General features: G+C 49.3%; 1 protein-coding gene across 6 annotated transcripts in view; it reads left to right on the plus strand.

Moving 5' to 3' along the window:
- Nucleotides 1-23,539, plus strand: part of CUX1 (cut like homeobox 1) — a 474,797-nt gene that overhangs the window by 354,315 nt on the left and 96,943 nt on the right. For 5 of the 6 annotated variants that reach the window (XM_030796740.1, XM_030796742.1, XM_030796738.1 and 2 more), the window contains exons 10-11: nt 5,543-5,647; nt 13,787-13,975. In XM_030796740.1, the coding sequence (XP_030652600.1) occupies nt 5,543-5,647; nt 13,787-13,975 (294 nt within the window). The remainder of the gene's footprint in view (nt 1-5,542; nt 5,648-13,786; nt 13,976-23,539) is intronic. The other variant, XM_030796741.1, reaches the window with a different exon arrangement.

The following is a 23,539-nucleotide window of genomic DNA, read 5'->3' on the forward strand; positions in this document are numbered from 1 at the left end:
AGATAAAACCTGGGGCCAAGAAGAGGGTGGAAGATTGGATCAGAGACCACCCCCCTCCCCTGCCATATAAAACCAGGGACTTCAAAGGCCACACTCTGAAAGTGTAAACTGGCGGGGTGGGGGAAGGAGTCTGCCCTTAAAGGGGAGATGGTGAGGGTTCTCTCTTGTTGGTTCCAGGGGGAGAAGAAAATGAGCCTCCCAAGAGAATTCCTAACCACAACCACCTCTCCGCAGGCCTGGGGCCACGTTTCACATGTGACCCCCCAGCCTTCTCCCCACACCTTCACCCCACCAGGCTGCAGCTGGCCCAAGGCCCTGTCTTTATCCTCTGCAAGCCCACCCCTCTCTGTGTCCTTCCCGTGATGCCTCACCACGTTTTATGAGTCAAATTTTTCAGACTTTAGAGGTCTGGAAATAGCTGTCTACATCCTGTATTCACATCCCAGTCAGGGGCACTGCGGTTAGGGGAAAGCTTTGTTTTTTTTTTGTTTTTTTTTTTTGAGATGGAGTCTCGCCCTGTGACCCAGGCTGGAGTGCAGTGGCGTGATATCAGCTCACTGCACCCTCCCCCTCCCGGGTTCAAGCAATTCTCATGCCTCAGTCTCCCAAGTAGCTGCGACTACAGGTGCGCACCCCCATACCCGGCTAATTTTTGTATTTTTAGTAGAGACAGGGTTTCACCATGTTGACCAGGCTGGTCTCAAACCCCTGACCTCAAGTGATCTGCCCACCTCAGCCTTGCAAAGTTCTGGGATTAACAGGCGTGAGCCACCGCACCCAGCAAAAGCATTTACTTACCATACTTCCTGGCGCCTTTCAGGGACCCTTGAGGGATGGGCAGGGGTTGGGGGGCCCGTGGAACTTCCTCTAGGATGAGGTGACCTCGTGGACCCCTGGTTCTGGCTCTCCTTCCCCAAATCACCCAGTGAGGAATATGACGCCAGCCCAGGGAGCAGAAAAGCCTCCTTCACCTTCTCCAGAGACGTAAAGCTCCCCTGGGTCTCACAGTGGAAACCATCTCTGTATTTGCTGGCTTGACTCTAACGGGAAGAATTCCTGAGACACGGTGTCGCTGGCTGCTTGCTACCTCCCAGGTGACTGCTGAGGGGAGGCAGAGTTTAACCTGATGCCAGCTAAGAGTAATTTCCCCCAAAAGGGTCTTCCATTTTGAGATGAGGAGGATGTGAGGTGTGCCTGGGGTCACACATGCCAGGGACCTTCATGACAATGTCCTGGACACCATCACCAGGTGATGGGCATCGCCAGGTGAGCCCCGTGGCCGCCAGTCCCCTTGCCGGGTGGCTGTTTTCTGCCACCGTGGTCTGGGTTACCACCGATATGCAAGCAGTATCCTCCTCGCCCCCATGTTTCTAGCATCTACTCTGATTTCTCAGCAAGTGACAGAGAATAGGCAAGAAACAGCAAGAAAGATCTCCCGGGACAGTGCTCAGGCTCGGCAAGGGGCCGTTCTCATGGTGGGGCAGACACAAAAGTAGAACGAGGGCTCCCAGTGGCCCTGCCTCTGCAGGGACACAGGAGGAAACAGGAGCCCAGCAGTGACCACAGGGAAGTGATGTCTCAGGGCAGCCACCGCTCTTGCGTCTGGGGTTCCGGATCTAGAAACAGCTACAGCTGGTTGAACAGGGGTCTTCAGGAGGACGCCAGAGCCTCAAAACCAGTGTCACCACGTGCCGACCCAGCACAGGGCCCCCTTCTTCCTGCCTCAGCTGCCAACGATGGGCTATACTTCTCAGCTCCTGAAACAAATTCATCCCAGCTCCAGATCAGCGTCTGTTTCCCTGTTCCTTCCTTTCACTGCCATTAGGCCTGTTTTTAGTTTGAATTCTCCTGTTTCGTGGATGTCTCACCGCACAAACCACCTCGACGCTTCGTTTTGTGAGTTTTGTATTTTTTTCGACGCCCTCAGGACAGAAATCCTGAATAACTATGTGATGAGAAAGTTGCATGAAAGTAACGAAGTCAAACCAAAAGTGATAGAAGTCTGACCACCGTGACCGCCAACAGACAGGCCAGAGAGACAGTCCGTGAACTTGGAAACTGATTGCAAGTGCACATGCTCCACAGAAATTATGCAATCAGGCTGCGCTCAGTGGCTCACGCCTATAATCCCAGCACTTTGGGAGGCCGAGGCGGGCAGATCACTTGAGGTCGGGAGTTTGAGACCAGCCTGGCCAACATGGTGAAACCCTGTCTCTACAAAAAATACAAAAATTAGCTGGGCATGGTGGTGGGCGTCTGTAATCCCAGCTACTCAGGAGGCTGAGGTGGGAGAATCACTTGATCCTGGGAGGCGGAGGTTGCAGTGAGCCAAAATCACACCGCTGCACTCCAGCCTGGGCAACAGGGTGAGACTCTGTATAAAAAAAAAAAAAAATAAAGAAAAAAACAGAAAGGAAAGAAAAAAATTATGCAATCATAAATTGAAATCATCAACAACTAGATCCCTTCTTTTGTGAACCATCACCCTGTGATGAGATGGTATCCACTCTGAACGGCTAAATGCCCGCTTGAGACCACCTAGGCTCCCGGGGACAACTTGTAACCAGATGCCCGGGACTTCCCCAGCGCTGGCCATTCCAGAACACTTCAGAGCCAGTGTTACAAGTCAGGGTGGTGAGGCCACCTCCTTGGCTGCCACCAGAACAGCTTCTCCACTAGGTTAAGAAATAGGTTTTCTAGCCCAAGAGACCAGAAGAAATATCTCCAAATACATCTTATTCCGGGCAGAGTCTTAGATATTTTCTGCCCAAGAGTTGAACTGACCAGCAAGGGAGGTGTAAGCTCTTCAGTGATTTGACGTGATCATCAGAAACACTTGGCGTGACCCATCTGGAAATAAACTGGGAAAAATGTTTTTTGTTGAAGAGGACATTTTTCTGTAGTCTTAGTAGTTGATTAGGCCGGGTGCAGTGGCTCACACCTGTAATCCCAGCTCTTTGGGAGGCCAAGGTGGGTGGATCACCTGAGGTCAGGAGTTCAAGACCAGCCTGGCCAGCATGGCAAAACCCCGTCTCTACAAAAAATACAAAAATGAGTCAGGCGTGGCAGTGCATGTCTGTAATCCTAGCTACTCGAGAGGCTGAGGCAGGAGAATTGCTTGAACCCGGGAGGCGGAGGTTGCAGTTAACTGAGATCACACCACTGCACTTCAGCCTGGGCAACAGAGTGAGATTCCATCTCAGGAGAAAAAAAAAAAAAAACAGTTGATTAATTAGCATGAACCAGAAATCACCTCTACAGTCCTGGACATACAGGTCAGCTTACCACCTTCCTGATGGCTGGTTCTAGATTCAGTGTGGACAAGAGATAGTGATAGAGGTGACCTGCTTGGGCCTAGACAGACCCAGCCAGGCACCACATGAATTCAACTGAATGTAATTCCAAGAGGTCCTGGAGAGGCAAGGCAGGCGGCCATCAGCACCACCCTGGGCAGATGGAACTGCCATTAGAAATATCCTAAATTGACTGGGCATGGTGGCTCATGCCTGTAATCCTAGCACTTTGGGAGGCCGAGGCAGGCAGATCATCTGAGGTCAGGAGTTTGAGACCAGCCTGGCCAACACGTGAAATCCCATCTCTACTCAAAACACAAAAATTAGCCAGGCATGGTAGGCACCTGTAATCCCAGCTACTCAGGAGGCTGAGGCAGGAGAATCGCTTGAACCCAAGAGGTGGAGGCTGCAGTGAGCCAAGATCATGCCACTGCACTCCAGCCTAGGCAACAGAGCGAGGCTCCGTCTCAAAAAAAATAAAAAATAAAAATAAATCCTAATTTGTCTGCATGCAGGGCAAATAAATTCAATGCTGTTGCCACAGAATTGCTTAAAGCTGCCAAAGCCACTCCTCCTAGAACTAGATTAATCAGCCAGTTCCAGGGCAGGCCAACTTCTTGTTTGTCTTTCTGAGTCCTTTCTCAGCCATTGTTAGCCACACGCTGCCATGCCACAAAATAAGAAAACATACGATGGAAACGCTGCTTGGCCAGGCTTTGCTTTGCTTTTTTTTTTTTTTTTTTTTTTTTTGAGATGTAGTTTTGCTCTTGTTGCCCAGGCTAGAGTGCAATGGCGTGATCTCTGCTCATCGCAAACCTCCACCTCCTGGGTTCAAGCGATTCTTCTGCCTCAGTCTCCCGAGTAGCTGGGATTACCAGCATGCACCACCACACCCGGCTAATTTTGTATTTTTAGTAGAGACAGGGTTTCTCCATGTTGGTCAGGCTGGTCTCGAACTCCCGATCTCAGGTGATCTGCCCACTTCAGCCTCCCAAAGTGCTGGGATTATAGGCATAAGCCACCGCACCTGGCCAATTTTTTGTATTTTTAGTAGAGACATGGTTTCACCATGTTGACCAGGCTAGTCTCGAACTCTTGACCTCAGATGATCCACCCGCCTCGGCTTCCCAAAGTGCCAGGATTACAGGCGTGAGCCACCACGCCCAGCCTTTGGCCGGGCTTTTCCGATTGAATGTTTCTAGCAATGGACTGTAAGTCTGGGAGGAAGAAGCAAAACTCACCTCAGCCCACGTGTCCCATGTCATTTACCACCGCCTCCCACCTGTCTTAGAACTGTGCCTCAGTCCGAAGTATTAAGCCGGCACAAGGCCATTCACAAATGACCTCTGCCTGAGTTCTGTGTCCCGGGCACTTCCATGGCTAGGGACCGTGTTCCCATTTTACAGATAGGTAGGCGGCAGCTCAGTGAGTTTGGGTAACTTGCCATGGTATGTCTTTTCCCAGACACCCTGTCGGGTGGCGGGCACTGGGGTGACCTGTCCTCGTCATCCAGTGGGAAATCCCCATTTGCTCTCTGGGAGTGGTGGTTTCCTTGTTCAGGAATTGCAGGCAAATGATGGAAAAGTCCACTCATTTGTCCCGCGGCCCCCAGCACTGGTCTGTGCCATCCTCCTGCCTACGTCCTCGGATTGGCCTGGTTGGCTGAAAATGCCAGGATCAGCATTCAAAACACTTTGCCCAGTGAAGGGTTAAATATGTTGAAATAAGCCCAGCCTTTACAAAAGCAGTGGCATTTGCATCCTGTGCGTTTATGGAAATCCTTTGCTGAAGAAAAACAACCACAACATTGTTTGTGTGTGTTTTTAGGAAGAGAATGGCCAAAGTGTCTTTAATTCACTGTTTACCCGTGAGAATTACTCCCAGGAGTAATCCCGCAATAAAATCTTCTTGGTCTATGAGAATAGAAAGAAATTGAATCAAAAGACTGGATTTCCACTTGTATTTATTCAGTCTGGGAAATTCAGTGGGCCGGAGTATTAGTATCAGCAGGGGATTCCTTTGCTCCTAGCGTTAAATTACTGTCATAATCGCTCAATTATTTCTTCCTTGTACTGTTTAAAATAAAAATCCATCACATTCTGTGTTTTTTTTTCCTAGCATTTATTAGGTTGAGTGTTTAGGAAAATCAATTATAGTCAGTCAGGCATGAATTGATGAATGTTCTTGTAATAATTGTCAGTTGTTAAACTGAATGTACTTTCTCTTTCACCCCGTTTCATTTCCCTCAGAGGGCAGAGGTGGCTCAGAGAGAGGCGGAGACCTTAAGGGAACAGCTCTCATCGGCCAATCACTCCCTCCAGCTGGCCTCACAGATCCAGAAGGCACCAGACGTGGTGGGTAGCCCCAGCCCCGTGGGGGACTGTCCCCGCCTGGCCTCTGCACCTTCGAGTTACAGCCACTTGCTCCTTTTTGTTTTCAGCATCTCTTTGGGAATCACGTTTTAACCAGTACTGCTTTCTCAGTGGGGTTTGCTTTGACCAACTGGGGGCTGGAGCTTGTTAAAGTCAAAGGAAGACCTTTGCTAACTGTGCGTGGGTGGGCTGAGGCCAGCATGGCATCCATCCAGGGCCGAGGTGGAGGCTGCGCAGACACAGTCACGATGCCCCAGCCAGGCCTGGGGTGTGATTGCTGGCGTGCGGGTGGAGACCCGAACCAGGAGCCCCTCCAGAATGACACGGAGAAATTGAGGGTTTCCACTGTGCCCTTCCAAGATGAGGAAGAGTTCAGGATGAGCTGGGAGGGTAGAGGTGGGCAGGCAGAGAGGGAATAAAATAACATTCTGCACCGAGTTTATAGAGCAGGAAGAGTGGGTATCACACCACTTTTTTGCAGCTTGCTTTTTCTGAAATTAGCGCAGATGGCTCTTAGCCCAAACATTCCCAGCTCGATCAAGGTGGCTTTGAACTACGGGTTTCCAGACTCTCTTTCAATGCTGTGCAGGGACAAGGAACAGCGTAGGAGCTAAGACCTTGGGTGTTGGAGCCGTAGCCCCCAGTGCAGACCCCAGCTCTGCAGTCTGGTGGTGGGGACAAGGAGCTTAACATCCCTGAGTCTCCGTTTCCTCGTCTGTAAACTGGGGGATTGATGCGGAAGTTATTATGAGCAAATAACTTAGAGCAAAGCTGGACACATAATAAGACTAAGTAAACCTTAGCAGTAATTCTAGTTGTAGTTGGCACCGTTATCTCTGATCCCACAGTTTTGGGTTGTTATTTTTTATTAAGACAAGGTCTCTTTCTGTAGCCCAGGCTGGAGTGCAGTGGTGCGATCTTGGCTCACTGCAGCCTCCCACCTCCCAGGCTCAAGGGATCCTCCCAGCTTAACCTCCCGAGTAGCTGGGGCTGCAGGCGCACACCACCACACCTGACTGATTTTGGTATTTTTTGTAAGGACAAGGTTTTGTCATGTTGCCCAGGCTGGTCTCAAACTCCTGGACTTAAGTGATCCTCCTGCCTCGGCCTCCCAGAGTGCTGGGATTACAGGCATGAGCCACCACGCCTAGCCTGATCCCTCAATTTCTAGCACATAATTTCATCACTAGTTCACTTACAAACCTCAGTTTTCCCATGTGTAAAATAGGAATTAAGTGACCACAAGGCCCCTCTAAGGAGCCCTCATCCTAAGGTTACAATGAGTACATATCAGTTGTAGGAGTCCTTTTATTCAACAGTGACTCTGTCGAGTCCTTGCTGTATGCCAGGGCTTGTAGTGGACACCTGAAGAACCATAAGGAGTAAGATGAGGGTGGTTGCAGAGAGTACAGTCTCAGCAGAAGAACTTGCTCTTGTAATAAATTCATCTGTCAGTTTGAAAATCATTATTTCCACCCAATCTGTGAAATGGTACCATTATTTCTTTTTTTTTTTTTTTTTTTTTTTGAGACAGAGTCTTGCTCTGTCACCCAGGCTGGAGTGCAGTGGTGCGATCATAGCTCACTGCAGCCTCAAACTCCTGGGCTCAAGCAATCTTCCCACCTCAGCCTCCCAAGTACCTGGAGTTGCAGGCGCATACCACCACGCCCAGCTAATTTTTGTATTATTTGTAGAGATGGGGTTTTGCCACATTGCCCAGGCTGGTCTTGAACTCCTGTCCTCAGGTTATCCACCTCCCAAAGTGCTGGGGTTACAGGCGTGAGCCACTGTGGGATCTCACTAGGTCAACCAGGCTAGAATGCAGTGGAGTGATCATGGCTCGCTGTAGCCTTGACCTCCCGGGCTCAAGCGATCCTCCCACCTCAGCCTCCCAAAGTGCTGGGATTACAAGCATGAGTCATCATTCCTGGCCCTATTTTTTTATATAGATGAAGAAACAAAAGCTCCATGAATGTAAACACCTTTTCCCAAAGCACAGTCAATCTAATGGCTGAGCTAAGACCTGAGTTGGGCCTTCTGGCACCCCAGACTGTGGCTTTTAAATTATTCCCCAGGAATGAATCTAGATCAAGGTATTAAGACTCCCTTCTAAGAATAGATTTTAGCTTTCTTTTTAAAATTAACATTAAATAAAACATTTGTTGCTGGGGGCAGTGGCTCATGCCTGTAATCCCAGCCCTTTGGGAAGCTGAAGCAGGAGGATCACTTGAGGCCAGGAGTTTGAGACTGGCCAGGGAAAAATATCAAGACCCCATCTCTACAAAAATTTTAAAATTAGCTGGGCATGGCGGCATGTGCCTGTAGTCCCAGCTACTCAGGAGGCCGAGGCAGGAGAATTACCTGAACCCAAGAGGCAGAGGCTGCAGTGAGTTATGATCGTGCCACTGTGCTCCATCCTTGGCAACAGAGAGAAACCCTGTCTCCAAAAAAGTAAATATGAGACTGGGTGTGGTGGCACACACCTGTAATCCTAGCACTTTGGGAGGCCAAGGCGGGCAGATCACCTGAGGTCAGGAGTTTGAGACCAGCCTGGCCAATGTGGCGAGAACCTGTTTCTACTAAAAATAGAAGAATTAGCTGGGGGTGATGGTGGGCGCCTGTAATCCCAGCTACTCAGGAGGCTGAGGTAGGAGAATCGCTTGAACCTTGGAGGCACAGGTTGCAGTGAGCCGAGATCATGCCACTGCATTCCAGCCTGGGTGACGGCAAGACTCCATCTCAAAAAAAAAAAAAAAAAGCAGTTATGATTGAAGTGTTTCTGGATATAGAGATACAGAGAAAAGATTTGCATTGAGCAGGCCATCACGTCCTTCATACTTCATGGACTCTGGACCTTAATTTTAACTGAATGTCCCCTTGGCTCTGTTACAGTTCCTTCCTCTAAGTTTAGACAAACTGGATGCAGTACCTTGGCCAGGGTGGGAGGCAGCCTTCAGGACGGGGTCAGCAGCTTCCCCTGGCCCCTGGGGTCCCGCTTGGTTCTGCAAAGGAAGCCATCCATTCTCATGTGTCTACACGGGGCCCCTGAGCTCAGTGTTTTGGTTGAAAAGAATTCTGGCACTATCCTGGACTGCAGCAACCAAAACATTTCAGAAGGAAATGAATGTTTTTGCAGGTAGAGTCCGTTGTGGATCCTAGGGGCGCTTAAACACTTCATCATCGGTTAAGTGCTGTGTTTACATGGCACCGGTTCAGTCTCCCCAGAGCAGCCCCGTAGGGCTCCCCACGGGCGTGTATTCCCACATAGGCAGTGGGTTCCAGCTGCAGCCAGTTGGGGAGCAAACATAGGAAACTGGGCCAGCGGAAAAATGGTCTGTTGGGCTTGGCTGGCAGAATGCAGCAGAGAAACAGTGGAGTCTGCAGATCTAGCAAAGGCCAAAACCCATCCATTGGGTATCCCAGTGGAATCCCCGATTCTAGAAGGTGAGCAGTCACTAAGTGAGCTGCTGGCCCAAGTTTGCAGCCATGCTTGGCTTTGCATAGTTTTGTTTGTTTGTTTGTTTTTTAATGAGACGTAGCCCCACTCTGTCACCCAGGCTGGAGTGCAGTGGCGCAATCTGGGCTCACTGCAGCCTCTGCTCCTGGGTTTAACCAATTCTGTCTTAGCCTTCCGAATAGCTGGGATTACAGGTGTGCGCCACCATATCTGGCTAGTTTTTATATTTTTGGTAGAGATGGAGTTTCACCATGTTTGTCAGGCTGGTCTTAAACTCCTCACCTCAGGTAATCCGCCCACCTCAGCCTCCCAAAGTGCTGGGATTACAGGCATGAGCCACCGCACCCAGCCTCCCTAAAGCTTTGAAGGCCACCTCTTCCTCTTTCTGATTTCCTCTCTAGCTTTTGCCCATGTTTCTCCCAGCCATCACCCTATGGACTGACAGGCCGCTGCTTCTCATCCAGGCCCCCTGGATCGCTCCCCAAGCCCCTCTCCATTTCTTTCTTCGTTCTCCCTTGTGTCCTTGTGATGGGATAACTGGGAGTGCCCACTGTGTTGAGATGGAGTGAGCCACAGTTTCAGATAAAGGAAGGATGGGCCAGGCGCAGTGGCTCACACCCATAATCCCAGCACTTTGGGAGACCAAGGCAGGCGGATCACAAGTTCAGGAGTTCGAGACCAGCCTCGCCAAAATGGCAAAATCCCATCTCTACTAAAACTATAAAAATTTGCCTTTGCTAGGCATGGTGGCATGTGCCTATAATCCCAACTACTCAGGAGGCTGAGACAGGAGAATCGCTTGAACCCGGGAGGCGGAGGTTGCAGTGAGCTGAGATGACACCACTGCACTCCAGCCTGGGTGACAGAGCAAGACTCCATCTCAAAAAATAAAAACAAAAACAAAAACAAACAGATAAAGGAAGGATGGTCATGTCTGTGTCATTTCCAAGGTCTTACTGCTTTGGGGTTCATTTTCACCTCGTTTAGTTCATGCGAGACAGCGATGATGTTTTGCTATTTTATGAAGGAGGAGTTTGTGGTTTGAGTTCCTGGGAGTTAGCCAGTGTGGCCAAGCTCTTGTGGCCCTGCCCAGCAGGGCGCAGCAGTTGAGCCCTCGACCACCCGCTGTCCGGTCCCCACTCTGGGTCCAGGGACAGCACTGAAATCCGGACCTTTGACCCGTGTCATTAGAAGCACCTGTCCCAGATACATTCACTTTGACTTGCCCCTCGTAAAATCCATGTTCCCTTGGCTGGTTTTACTGACCCTTTTCGTAAAAGCCCTTTAATCAGTGTCTATGGCCAGCACCCTTCAGGGTGGAAGATTAAGATGAGGATGTGATATAGCATGATTCAACCTGTGCCCAGACTGACCTCCCTACATGTCACTTCTGCCATGTCCCCTCCTTGCTCCAGAGCTGGCAGGGACTCCCCAGGGCTGCCACCACACATCCAGGCACCTCTGGCCACCCCTGGCAGCCGTCACTCCTCCAGCCCTGCCCCACACTCCTGCCAGCCTCTGCACCTGCCTGCATGTCCCCCGCCCTTCCCCGGCACCCACCCTGAGATGGAGCCCCCTTTCCTTCCGACAAGGTCCCGCCAGCCCTCCCGAGGCCCACCCATTCCCCCCTCCTGTGGCTCAGGCCCACGTGCCGCTGTCCTGGTCCTCCTACCCTGGAGGGCTCGTGACGTTGGCCCTGCCCGGCGTTATTCAGAGCAGTGCTTTCCAGACTCCCTGTGATGGACAGTTTTGTTTTGTTTTTTAAATTTCCAGTCTGTGGCAGACTGATCGTTTTATATAAAAGACATTTAAAATGTCACCGAAATGCCGAATCGCTATAAAAGTTTCTAAACACTTATTCTCGATTTCTGTAATTGCCTCACTGTGCACCAGCAACAGTTTGCAAATTGGCAATGATCCGTGCAGCTCACGCTGCACAGAATGGGCCTGGACAGCCTGTGCCTGGTAAATAAGCCAACAGGAGACGCTCGCTAGCCCCCCAGGGCCACGCGCACAGCTGTCAGAGGTCAGGAGAACCGAAACACCTCTTTTACAACCTCATACAAATCAAAGAAGCAGGAAGGAGTACCCTCTTTGCACACAAAACTTTACAGACTTAAATGGTAAAGGCCTCATTTTCCCTGAGGGAGATATGAAACATTATTTCCTGATTGAATGCCTGTCCCCAAATTTGAAAATCCGTGGCGAGCACACGGTGCATGGGATGGCCCAGCTGCACCTGCCAGCCAGGGCCATGGTGCCACCCTTTCCCCACAATACAGGCAAGATCAGGATGTGAAACTGAGCACTTCAGAGGGGACAGCAGCAAGGACAGTGGCTTTCTGTGTTACAGCATGAGCTGCCCCCAGGATTCATCTGTCACAGACACCATGCAGCTCTGCCCTTTCCACCCCGGTCCCCATCTGTCATGCCCAGAATTGCATCTGCCCTGCAGAAAAGATTTCAGAATCTTTCAGGAGCCAGGATTCCCTTTTTTTTTTTTTTTTTTTTTTTTGCTTTGACACAGAGTCTTGCTCTGTCACCCAGGCTGGAGGTCAGTGGTGCAATCATGGCCCACTGCAGCCTCAACCTCCCCAAGCTCAAGCCATCCTCCCGCCATAGCCTCCTGAGTAGCTGGGACTATAGGCATGCACCACTATGCCTGGCTAATTTTTGTATTTTTTTGTAGAGATGGGTTTTCGCCATGTGGCCCAAGCTGGTCTCGAACTCTTGAGCTCAGTTGATCAACCCACCTCTGCCTCCCAAAGTGCTTAGATTACAGGTGTGAGCCATGGCACCCAGCCCCATGATTACTTTTAAAGCTTGAAAAAAGTACTACTTGAGTCACTGAGAAGTAGAATTACAGATTTGACTTTTTCCTTTTTTTTTTTTTTTTAATACCTTACCTTTTTTCTATTTTGCATATTTTCCACAATGAGCATTTGGTGAGGTTAAGGAGTGGGTAGCCAGTTTTTTTTTTTTAATCAATTATCCTAAGAGTTCTTCAACAAAGGAACACCAAATATACATCTTCCACAACTTTTAATTCTTTTATTAAGGCGGATCACGAGGTCAGGAGATCGAGACCACGGTGAAACCCTGTCTCTACTAAAAATACAAAAAATTAGCCGGGCATGGTGGCGGGCGCCTGTAGTCCCAGCTACTCGGAGAGGCTGAGGCAGGAGAATGGCATGAACCTGGGAGGCGGAGCTTGCAGTGAGCCGAGATTGCGCCACTGCACTCCAGCCTGGGCGACAGAGCGAGACTCTGTCTCAAAAAAAAAAAAAAAAAAAAAATTCTTTTATTAAATAAAATACTGGCCAGGCACAGTGGCTCATGCTTGTAATCCCAGCACTTTGGGAGGCCAAGGTGGGTGGATCACTTGAGGTCAGGAGTTCGAGACCAGCCTGACCAACATAGTGAAACCCCATCTCTACTAAAAATACAAAAATGAGTCAAGTGTGGTGGTGTGCACCTGTAATCCCAGCTACTCAGGGGGCTGAGGCAAGAGAATTGCTTGAATGCAGGAGACGGAGGTTGCAGTGAGCCGAGATCGCGCCACTGCACTCCAGCCTGGGCGACAGACCAAGACTCCATCTCAAAAAAAAAAAAGAAAGAAAGAAAAAGAAAATGCTGATAGAGAGTTTTCAGTTTGTCAGACAATATCTCAGCTTCCGGGTAATTTAACAGAGAATCTCAAGGACCTTGAATCCCACCTTGTGGTGGAAAATCTCGGTGGTTTAGGAGCATTCGAGGGAGGCTTCCTCCTCTGAGCCACCCACTCTGCCGTTCCCCTGCCTGGAGCACTCTTCCCTCTTCCCCAGCGCTCAGCAGCCCCTCCCCACCTCCTCCTCCTCCAGGTCTCTGCTCACACATCACCATCGCAGTGAGTCTTTTCCTGGCCATCTTATTAAACCCCCTGCCTCTCTCAACTCTGACTCTGTGGCCTCTGTTTTAAGTCTCCTTTGACAGTGGTCACGCCACACACTTTTCATTACTAGTAAGTGTATTTTCTGCATCTCACTCACCCTGCCGCATCCCTGCTGGGCTGTAAGCCCTGGGAAGACAGGGACTTTTCTCCTGTTTTTTTTTTGTTTTTTTGAGACAGAGTCTCATGCTGTTGCCCAGGCTGAAGTGCAGTGGTACAATCTCAGCTCAGTGCAACCTCCACCTCCCGAGTTCAAGTGATTCTCCTGCCTCAGCCTCCCGAGAGGCTGGGATTACAGGCCACTACCACGCGCCTATAATTAGCCTAGCTAATTTTTGTATTTTTAGTAGAGACGGGGTTTCACCATGTTGGCCAGGCTGGTCTCGACCTCCTGACCTAAGGTAATCCACCCACCTCGGCCTCCCAAAGTGCTGGGATTACAGGTGTGAGCCACTGCACCCAGCCTGGACTTTTGTCCTTTGATTCACTGCTATATGGTTGGTACATGGTGGGCACTCAGTACATATTTGTCCAGTGAATGAATCCAGGTGGGAGCTAACCACAGGGGGAGGAAGGTGGCATAGGGGAAGTGCAAGCAAGGGCAAGAAGTGACGTCCTGCCATCACCATCCACACACTGACGTCTGTGCAGCTTCTGTCTCCATTGCCAGCACAAGTAGCCCCGAGCACCTGCCTCAAGGCCAGCGCAGTTTTGTCATCTCTTTTCTCCTCCCCAGGAGCAGGCCATAGAGGTGCTGACCCGCTCCAGCCTAGAAGTTGAGTTGGCCGCCAAGGAGCGGGAGATCGCACAGCTGGTGGAGGACGTGCAGAGACTCCAGGCCAGCCTCACCAAGCTGCGGGAGAATTCGGCCAGCCAGATCTCGCAGCTTGAGCAGCAGCTGAGCGCCAAAAACAGCACACTCAAAGTAAGGGGGCTGCGGGGGCCAAGGGTGGCCCAAGGAGGCAGGGCGGGTGGCTGGACACGCACACACACACACACACACACCCTCTGCCTTTCTGGACTTGATAGCAAGTGTGGCAACCTTGAACCTCTGTAAAGTAGCAACAAGCAGAGTCCTGGAGTCCACGGCAGGGAGACTGGATGTTGAACCCTGCCATCAGCCCTTGTGTAGACAGCATTTCCCTTTTTTTTGGAGTCGGAGTCTCGCTCTGTTGCCCAGGCTGGAGCACAGTGGTATGATCTCGGCTCACTGCAGCCTCCACCTCCCGGGTTCAAGTGATTCTCCTGCCTCAGCCTCCTGAGTAGCTGGGACTACAGGCATCTGCCACCACACCCAGCTAATTTTTGTATTTTTAGTAGAGATGGGGTTTCACCACATTGGCCAGGCTGGTCTTGAACTCCTGACCTCAGGTGATCTGCTCACCTCAGGTTGCCAAAGTGCTGAGATTACAGGTGTGAGCCTCTGCGCCCGGCTCTTTAACCAAGTTTTGCAGGGCATCCTGGCTTTCTGAGGATACCCCCGCAGGAGGACCTGGTGTACTATAACTCCAGCACTTCTGGTGCCTGAGCCAAATGAAACCCCAGAGGTCCATGGAAGTCACATCTGACCTTCTAATCTAAGGGACATTCTCTTGACCAAGCACCATTTCTCTTGGCCAAGCCCCTGTCCAGGTGCTGCTTCAGTCCAGGCTCCCTCCCACTAGGCACTCTTGGCTTTTCCATAAATTTCTATCCCAGACGCAGAACCCAGAGCTTTTTCCACATATTAAAAAGTAATGATTATACTTTAGGTATTTACGATCTGTTGAAGCAAGTGTAATTTGAAGAGGGTCCTGGGACCCTTGATTCACAGGCTTCAGAGCCAGGGGAGACTCTAAGAGTTGTCTGTCTTGACAGCAAAGAAGGCAGGACCTTCAGGGCAGGGCTTCAGCCCCGGGCCGGGGGTTCCCCGCTCTGCCCGGGGGCTGCCCGTTCAGGCCCATTCCTTCCCCAACCCGGTACCTCAATGTTGGGTGGGTGAGGGAATGAGTGGCTGTAAAGTATATTCATTGTATGAATAAAGTGGGTCAGCATTCGTTGTGAACATTTAAAGGAAAGCTTTTGTGGTATGAAGTAGTCCTAGGATGTACTTAGGTCCATTTTGTTTTTGTTGTTGTTGTTGTTGTTGTTTTTGAGACGGATTTTCGCTTTTCTCGCCGAGACTAGAATGCAGTGGCGCAGTCTTGGCCCACTGCAACCTCCACTTCCTGGATTCAAGCAAGTCTCCTGCCTCAGCCTCCTGAGTAACTGGAACTACAGGCATGCGCCACCATGCCAGGCTAAATTTTATATTTTTAGTAGAGGCGGGGTTTCACCATGTTGGCCAGTGTAGTCTCAAACTCCTGACCTCAAATGATCACCAGCCTCGGCCTCCCAAAGTGCTGGGATTACAGGCATGAGCCACTGCCATTTTTTTTTTTCTTTTTTTTTTTTGGAAACGGAGTCTCACTCACTTGCCCAGACAGGAGTGCAGTGACAGGATCATAGTTCACGGCAGCCTCGAACTCCTGGGCTCAAATGATCCTCCTGCCTCAGCCTCCCAAGTAACTGGGACCAAAGACGTGCCCCACCACACCCAGGTGGTTTTTTAATTTTTTGTAGAGATGGGATTTCACTGTGTTCCCCAGGCTGGTCTGGGACGCCTGGGCTCAAGCAGTTCTCCCACCTTGGCTCCCAAAACACTCTGGGATTATAGGCATGAGCCACTGCACCTGGCCCAATGTCTTTTTTTTTTTAATTGAAATTTTATTTTCGACACATGACCAAATTTATGCCAAAACTCAGTTTCCAGCAAATCTATTGCTGATGCTGATGGCTCCCACGACCCTCCATCGCTCCTTTCTTCTGCCTCTTTGGGGTGAATTTCACCCATTCACTGAGAACTGCCCAGCACTGGGTCCCTTGGAGGAGACAGTCCTGCCGACTTCAGGGATAATGGTTGAATGGTTCCATCTGTCCTCAGCCAGGTCGTTTATTTTTAATTTAATTTAATTTTATTTTATTTTATTTTATTTGAGACAGAATTTCATTCTGTTGCCCAGGCTAGAGTGCGATGGCACCATCTTGGCTCACTGCAACCTCTGCCTCCCAGGTTCAAGCAATTCTCCTGCCTCGGCCTCCCCAGTAGCTGGGATTACAGGCATGAGCCACCACTTCTGGATAATCTTGTATTTTTAGTAGAGACGGGATTTCTGCATGTTGGTCAGGCTGGTCTCGAACTCCTGACCTCAGGTGATCTACCTGCCTCCGCCTCCCAAATGCCGGGATTACAGGCGTGAGCCACCGTGAGCCGGGTCGTTTATTTTGTCACTGCCATTTCTTCCTCTCTCATCAGCTTACTCAATGAGTACAGGATTCAGTTTTTATTTCTAGATTTAATCTCATTTTCTCATGCTACAGCCATTTCTGACCCCAGCAATGGCATTATTATGAGATAATTTGCCTTTCTCTCCATTGTCGAGTTAAAGGGCGTGACTCAGATACACACCGGCTACAAGAGAGCAAGGCTGTAGACCTCACATTTTTTATTATAGAGCAATTTCTTCCAAATCAGTTAAGGTTTCAATGTTTGCCTTCACAAAAAAATGAAACGCGGTTTTGCAAATTAATGTTCGTTATCTGTATCTTGGGGGAATTGTTTAATACCGTGCAGTTAATGAAACAGTTCAGCGATACTTCTTCCAAAATCATTGCTACCTTATCTTCATCTAATCTAATAATCAAAACATATCTTCTAGTAACAAGACTTCTGATTTTAATTATCTTAACTCCTTGTTGCCAGATTTCGCTGATACGAAACCCACATGCAGAAAGCATCTGACTTTACCAAGCCAGGGTTTCCTCTCACCCCAAAGGAATAAGGTTAATTGAATGAGATCCCTTCTGAGGGCTTTTTGTTTTTCCTAATGTGTATAATGTATAGCCTCAAATACAATTATTAGGAAAATATTTTTATGAATAAGACTTCACAAATTGGCAACCTGATGCTTTTGCCATGGGGAACCCTGACCCCGCAGTCTTGGCTACTCAAAGAACTCCCCTTTACTTACCACGGAGCTGCTTGCTTGCTTTCTTCTTCCTGTCCCCTTCCCCTCTTTCCTCTCTTACGGGGGACCCGCGGACACACAATGGGGCCTTGAATTAGGCCGCTGCTTGGGAGAGGAGGCTCCAAGCTCCCAGCTTTGGGCTCAGCTGTTTGGAGTTGCGCGTGGTTTTCCCATGAACACTTGGCAGCGGGTCCTTGATCTTTGAGACATGTGCCAGGGTGTTTGGTGACAGTCACTTGGAGAGAGGGCATTTCCCATAAGCAGAAGGCTTATTGGGCAGAATCTTTTGCCCTGAGTTCATTGAATTGTTTCCACCCGTACTTTCCAATGATACATTCTGTAGTTGGATATATTGGAGGACTGACTAATTGGTTTTCTTTCTCTAACCCATTGAAATTCTCCATCTTTCTGCCACTGAGACTTCTCCTCTTCCCTCAAATTTGATTTGTCATTTCACAAGGATACCAGACAGCTACACATCTTCGAGTCTGTCCTGTCCAGGGCTCTACTTTTTCAAGCAAAGTTCCCCATAAGCGCCCCACTATCCACGTGTGTCACGGGACATCGCTAACCTTTAATTAGGCATGGAAACAGACGCAGAAGTGGAAGATGTTTCCTCCTGCCTAATCTGACAAGTGCTTAAGCATAGTGCCACTTGTAAAAAAGAACTCTGTTTTTGCAATTAATGAAATAGCCCGACCGCCGTGACAAGGCTGCTTTTTGATAACTCTCTATTCTGTAGTCTTCTGTTGGAATGCTTTAATATAGAGGCAGTATAATTAGCTAGTCAACTGCACTGTACTTGCTATAGCACAGAAGATAATGCTACCAATAGCTTTGATTTAAAATAGATATTTATAAGAAAGGCTAACTAAAAGAACACCAATCTCCCAGAAGGAGAAATTATATTTTTCTAAAGATGCATTAAAGATCAGTGCTTCCCACTGGGTGGATGGTCACATGCGTTAGAATCACCTAGGGGTCTTTTTCCAAACTGCTCCTGTTTCCCCACCCCTCACCCCACCTCCTGAGGTTCTGATGGGTCTCATGGGGACACTATGGGATGATGCTGTGTCTCTCGGGGCACTGAGGTGGTGTAAAAGAGAGAGGTGGTATAAAACCCGCCATCTCCCCACACCCTCTGGCCTTGGGTGTCTCTCTTTTCATCTTGCATTCTCGGAGCCTAGGAGTTCAAGACCAGCCTGGCCAATGTAGTGAGATCTCATCTCTTTTTTTTTTTTGAGACAGAGTCTTGCTCTGTCTCCCAGGCTGGAGTGCAGTGGTGTGATCTCGGCTCACTACAGCCTCCACCTCCTGGGTTCAAGCAGTTCTTCTGCCTCAGTCTCCCAAGTAGTTGGGATTACATGCGCCTGCCGCCAAGCCCAGCTAATTTTTTGTGTTTTTAGTAGAGACAGAGTTTCACCATGTTGGCCAGGCTGGTCACGAGCTCCTGACCTCAGGTGATCCGCCCGCCTCGGCCTCCCAGAGTGCTAGGATTACAGGCGTGAGCCACCACGCCCGGCCCCATCTCTTAATTTTTTTTTTTTTTTTTTTTAATGAGCCAGAGTGGTGGCACATGCCCATTGTCCCAGCTACCTGGGAGGCTGGGGAGAGAGGATCATCGGAGCATATACAGCACCCACCCCATTGCTTTGCAGATTTGGACTCACCATCCAGAGTCCAGAGTATCCTTGGGCTCCTCCCCAACTCCCAGCATCAGCAGAACCTAAATTTCCTTGCTTGCTGCCTCTCCCTGAAGAACCATGGAGACACATGTCCTCATCTAGGTAGAGTCCTTGTCCAGTAGAAAAGGAGGTGCACGCTGCCCAGGCCTGGACCCCAGAGATGCAGTGTCAGCTAAGGGTCTGTGCCTCAGACCCCTGCCCTGGGCCAGGGGGTCCCCATGAGGCCGAAAACTCCCACACCAATTCTAACCTGAGCCAGTCAGACAGCACCACATGGAGGCTGGCCCCATTTATCTGCACCGCAGATGCCATTCTGCCCCCACAGTCAGAATTTTATGGAAAAGAGATATTGTCACCTTGACTGCCGGCTGTGCAACCTGGAAGACACTACCTTTCCCAGGGTCTCTGCCTTAGTCAGACCTGCCAGAGGCCCCTTTGCTGTTTTTTTGAGACAGGGTCTCACTCTGTTGCCCAGGCTAGAGTGCAATGGCACAATCATAGCTCACTGCAGCCTCGACCTCTCTGGCTCAAGGAATCCTCCCACCTCAGCCTCCCAAATAGTCGGGACTACAGGCACACGCCACCACACGCGGCTAATTTTTATATCTTTTGTAGAGACGGGGTCTTGCTATGTTGCCCAGGCTGGTGTTGAACTCCTGGGCTCAAGTGATCCTCCCACCTCAGTCTCCCCTAGTGCTGGGGTTACAGGCACGAACCACCATGCCCTGCAGTAGGTAGACATAGTTTATAGATTGAACACCTAATTTGCTAACGCCAAAATAGTTGGCATTGTAAAATTTATTATCATTTAAATCTTAGCCAGGCTTTTAAGAACTTCGAATAGATAATTCTTCTGGCACTTCAGGACCCAGCTGGGGAGCACCAGCTAGGTTTCTGGAGCCATGTGGGCTCCGTGTATCTTTTCCATCATATTATTACAACAGGCGTGTTTGATTGGCACTTGATCATCCTACATCTCACCACTGTCCTTTGAAAACCCATATTCATTCTGAATCTCCCCATTCTTCAGATGAGAAACGTGAAGCCCAAACAGGCTAAGGTTATCCAAGGTCATAGTCAGCCGGGGTAGGACCAGGTTGGCAGGCAGGTCTCTGACACTTGGCGTTTTCTTACCTGTCCGTGTAAAGCCCACGTGTGTTCCTTAGATTCATGCATTTTATTTTATTTTATTTTGTTTTGTTTTATTTTATTTTATTTTATTTTATTTTTAAAGACAGGATCTTGCTCTTTTGCCTCAGGATCGAGTACAGTGGCGTGATCATAACTCACTGCAGCCTCAACCTCCAGGGCTCAAGTGATCCTCCCACTTCAGCCTCCCAAGTAGCTGGAACTACAGGTGTGCACCACCACACCCAGTTAATTTTTAAATTTTTGTAGAGACAGGGTCTCCCTATGTTGCCCCTGCTGGTCTTGAACTCCTAGGCACAAGCAATCCTCCTGCCTCAGCCTCCCAAAGTGCTGGGATTCCAGGCATGACCCACTGCACCCAGCCAGACAAGTGCATTTTTCAGGAAGATGACCAGTTCCCAGATTCTCTTTCCACAGCTTTGGACATGAAGTTACCCTCGACAGCGGGAGCCACTCCAGGGCACATGTGCTCTTTCTCTGTGGCTCTGCTGCAGAATAGCGGGGACCCTGGGAGGTGACAGGCTGAGATCTGGAGACCTTTGCGAACAGAGCCCCTGGAGAAACAGAACCAGAGACTGTCTTCAGATCCAGTGTAGCCAAATTCAACCCCACCTAGCAGGGATGCAGTAACTGTAGTAACAAGGACAGTAACAGTGCTAACCACCATTTACAGAGCACTTTGCCATGTGCCCAGCACTGGCACCAAGCTCTAAGTACCCAATATTTTTTTAATCCTCACCAAAGCACTGTAACATATAAACATGATGCCCATTTTATAGATAAGGAAACTGAGGCTTGGAGAAGTCAAGTCTGGGTGGGTGGGTTGGTTGGTTGGTTGATTGGTTGATTTATGTATTTATTTAGAGACAGGGTCTCACTCTTTTGCCTAGGGTGGAGTGGCACTATCACGGCTCACTGCAGCCTCCACCTGCCAGACTCAAGTGATCCTCCTGCCCCAGCCTCCTGAGTAGCTGGGACTACAGGCACATGCTAACACACCCAGCTAATGTTGTGGGGTTTTTTGGGGGTTTTTTTGGGTTTTTTTTTTTTTTTTTTTTTTTTTTGGTAGAGACGGGGTCTTGTTATGTTGTCCTGCTTGTCTTGAACTCCTATGCTCAAGCGAGCTACCACACCTGACCCAAGATGTTGAGGCTTATCTAGGTTCACCTTGCAAGTACATGGTGGAGCCAGGATCTGTTGGACTCTGGAGCCCAGGTTTGCAGAGAGCCCCCGGCTCATCCTGGCCTCTCCGGTGTCTCACTTCCTCCCTGCAGGCAAGTGGGACCAGCCTCAGCTCTGTCAAGATCTGCACTGTAGGACCCCAGAGATTTTTTTCTTTCTTTGGGTAGTCAGACCCATCTGCAAAAGTTTTGCAATCATGAAATCAGATAGCGTATAAAATGCTAGGAATAAGCACAGGTCTAGCATACCACGCGGCCAGTGGTAGCGTGACCTGACAGGAGGAGTGCGTCTTCAGAGACATTGAGAAACTGGCGTGCCTGTTGCCCGTCCCAGGGTCAGAGTCTTTGAAACCGGGCTTTCTGGGAACCCAACAAGGAGTTTCTCATCGAAGAACCGCACTGAGGACAGTTAGTCTTTTCTCCACACTGGGCATTTTCAGCATCGGAAGCCAATGGGAGCCCTGTGTCTGCAGGTTTTGAAATGTGGCACTCACAGCAGGGTCACTAAAATGGAGACGTCCATGGGACCGGGTTACAGGCGCTCTGCCAGTTGGGAGAAGTGTCACCAAGCAGCCTCCCCTAGGCTCCATCCAGCTTGTCTGCCCAAGACAGGAAACGTCATAGAAGGTTTACAGAAGAGATCTTGGGGACTTCCTAGTTCAACTGACCCTAGGTAGATGGCAGAACCCTCAATGGAAGCTGTTTAGCTCTCAGCAAAAACTCACAGCCAACTAAAATACAGTCGTGTGTCACTTAACAATGAGGCTGCATTCTGAGAAATGCGTCATTAGGTGAATGCATTGTTGTGCAATCATAGTGTGTACTTGCACAAACCTAGATAGTATATATATCTATGTTTTTTAATTTATGCCTATTTTTCATACAGAAAACCAAATGTCCCAGCACCATTACTGAGCATTAGTCATTTCCCCTGCTTGATCTGCAGTGCCTTTATAAAGGGCCGTATGTCAGCTTGCTCTGTATGTTCCATTAGAATCTTATGGGACTCAGGCCAGGAGCGGTGACACAAGCCTGTAATCCCAGCACTTTGGGAGGCCGAGGCGAGTGGATCACCTAGTGTTAGGAGTTCAAGACCAGCCTGGCCAACATTGTGAAACCTCATCTCTACTAAAAATACAAAAATTAGTCACACATTATGTGGGCACCTGTAATCCTAGCTACTTGGGGGGCTGAGGCAAGAGAATTGCTTGAACCCGGGAGGCTGAGGTTGCAGTGAACCGAGATCGTGCCACTGCACTCCAGCCTGGGCGACAGAGCAAGACTCAAAAAAAAAGACTCTTAGGGGACTTAGGCAGCCTTTGTTGACCAAAGCGTTATGCGGTGCATGGTTAGACACGGATTCCACTCCTAAAACGTTCCGATTAGGGCCAATCACAGGCCTTCAAAGAAGACCTGCAGCTGTGCCCCTAGACAGAAACTGTAATGAGACTTAGCAGTGCTAAGAGTCGCAATATTAAGGCCGGGAACCTGGAATCTCGGCACTTTGAGAGGCCAAAGCAGGAGGATCACTTGAGCCCAGGAGTTCAAGACCAGCCTGGGCAACATAGTGTGACCTCGTCACTACAAAATAACTTTAAAAATAAAAGAGTCCCACTGTTGAGGGCCCAGAGTTGCCAACATCTGCACTGGTTTTTTGCTTTGTGCAAACCCTTGAGTAATTGCTGTTATTCCCATTTTACAGATGAGAAGTTTATTAACTTGTCCATAGGCACCCAGCTCATAAGTGACAGACTCGAGTTCCAGGCTTAGGCCGTCGGCCTTCTTGGTCTGTGCCATGCCAGGCTCTGAGACTCTCTGTGTGCTCCTCCCTCTGTCTGCCTTATTCCCAGCCAGCTCCTATTCTCTGGATATGACCACGTTTATGCATGTTCCGTATCCAGCCTTGGTGATCGTGACCGTCTGACGTGCATTTTGGATTCCAGTGGCACTGAATAATCTCTCACAAGGGAATATGAGTACATTAGTACTAACTGCTATTTGACGATAGGGAAGAGAATAAAATAATCACTTCTTGACAAGCCCCTTCTGAGAATCTTTTGTAGGAAAATGAGTGCCTTTTACCTCCTGTTTGATTAGGACTGAGAAAACCATCATAATATACAAAGTCAGCAAGAGGCTTTCAAAGGGACCTAGGGCAGAGCAGTTTCATGCAGGGGCAAAGGTACACTCAAGAAATCACCAGCGAAGGCAACCGAAAAAGATGGGCCCAATGAAGACTGAGCATCTGGAATCCCAGCACTTTGAAAGGCCAAAGCAGGAGGATCGCTTGAGCCCAGGAGTTTTAGTTAGTTAGTTATTAATAGTGTGTGCTTGTACAAACCTAGATAGTATATATATTTTTATTTATGTCCCAGCCCTGTTACTGAACATTAGGCATTTCCCCTGCTTGATCTGCAGTGCCTTTGTA

Source organism: Nomascus leucogenys, chromosome 17 (assembly GCF_006542625.1).
Source record: "Nomascus leucogenys isolate Asia chromosome 17, Asia_NLE_v1, whole genome shotgun sequence".
Classification (NCBI taxonomy): domain Eukaryota; kingdom Metazoa; phylum Chordata; class Mammalia; order Primates; family Hylobatidae; genus Nomascus; species Nomascus leucogenys.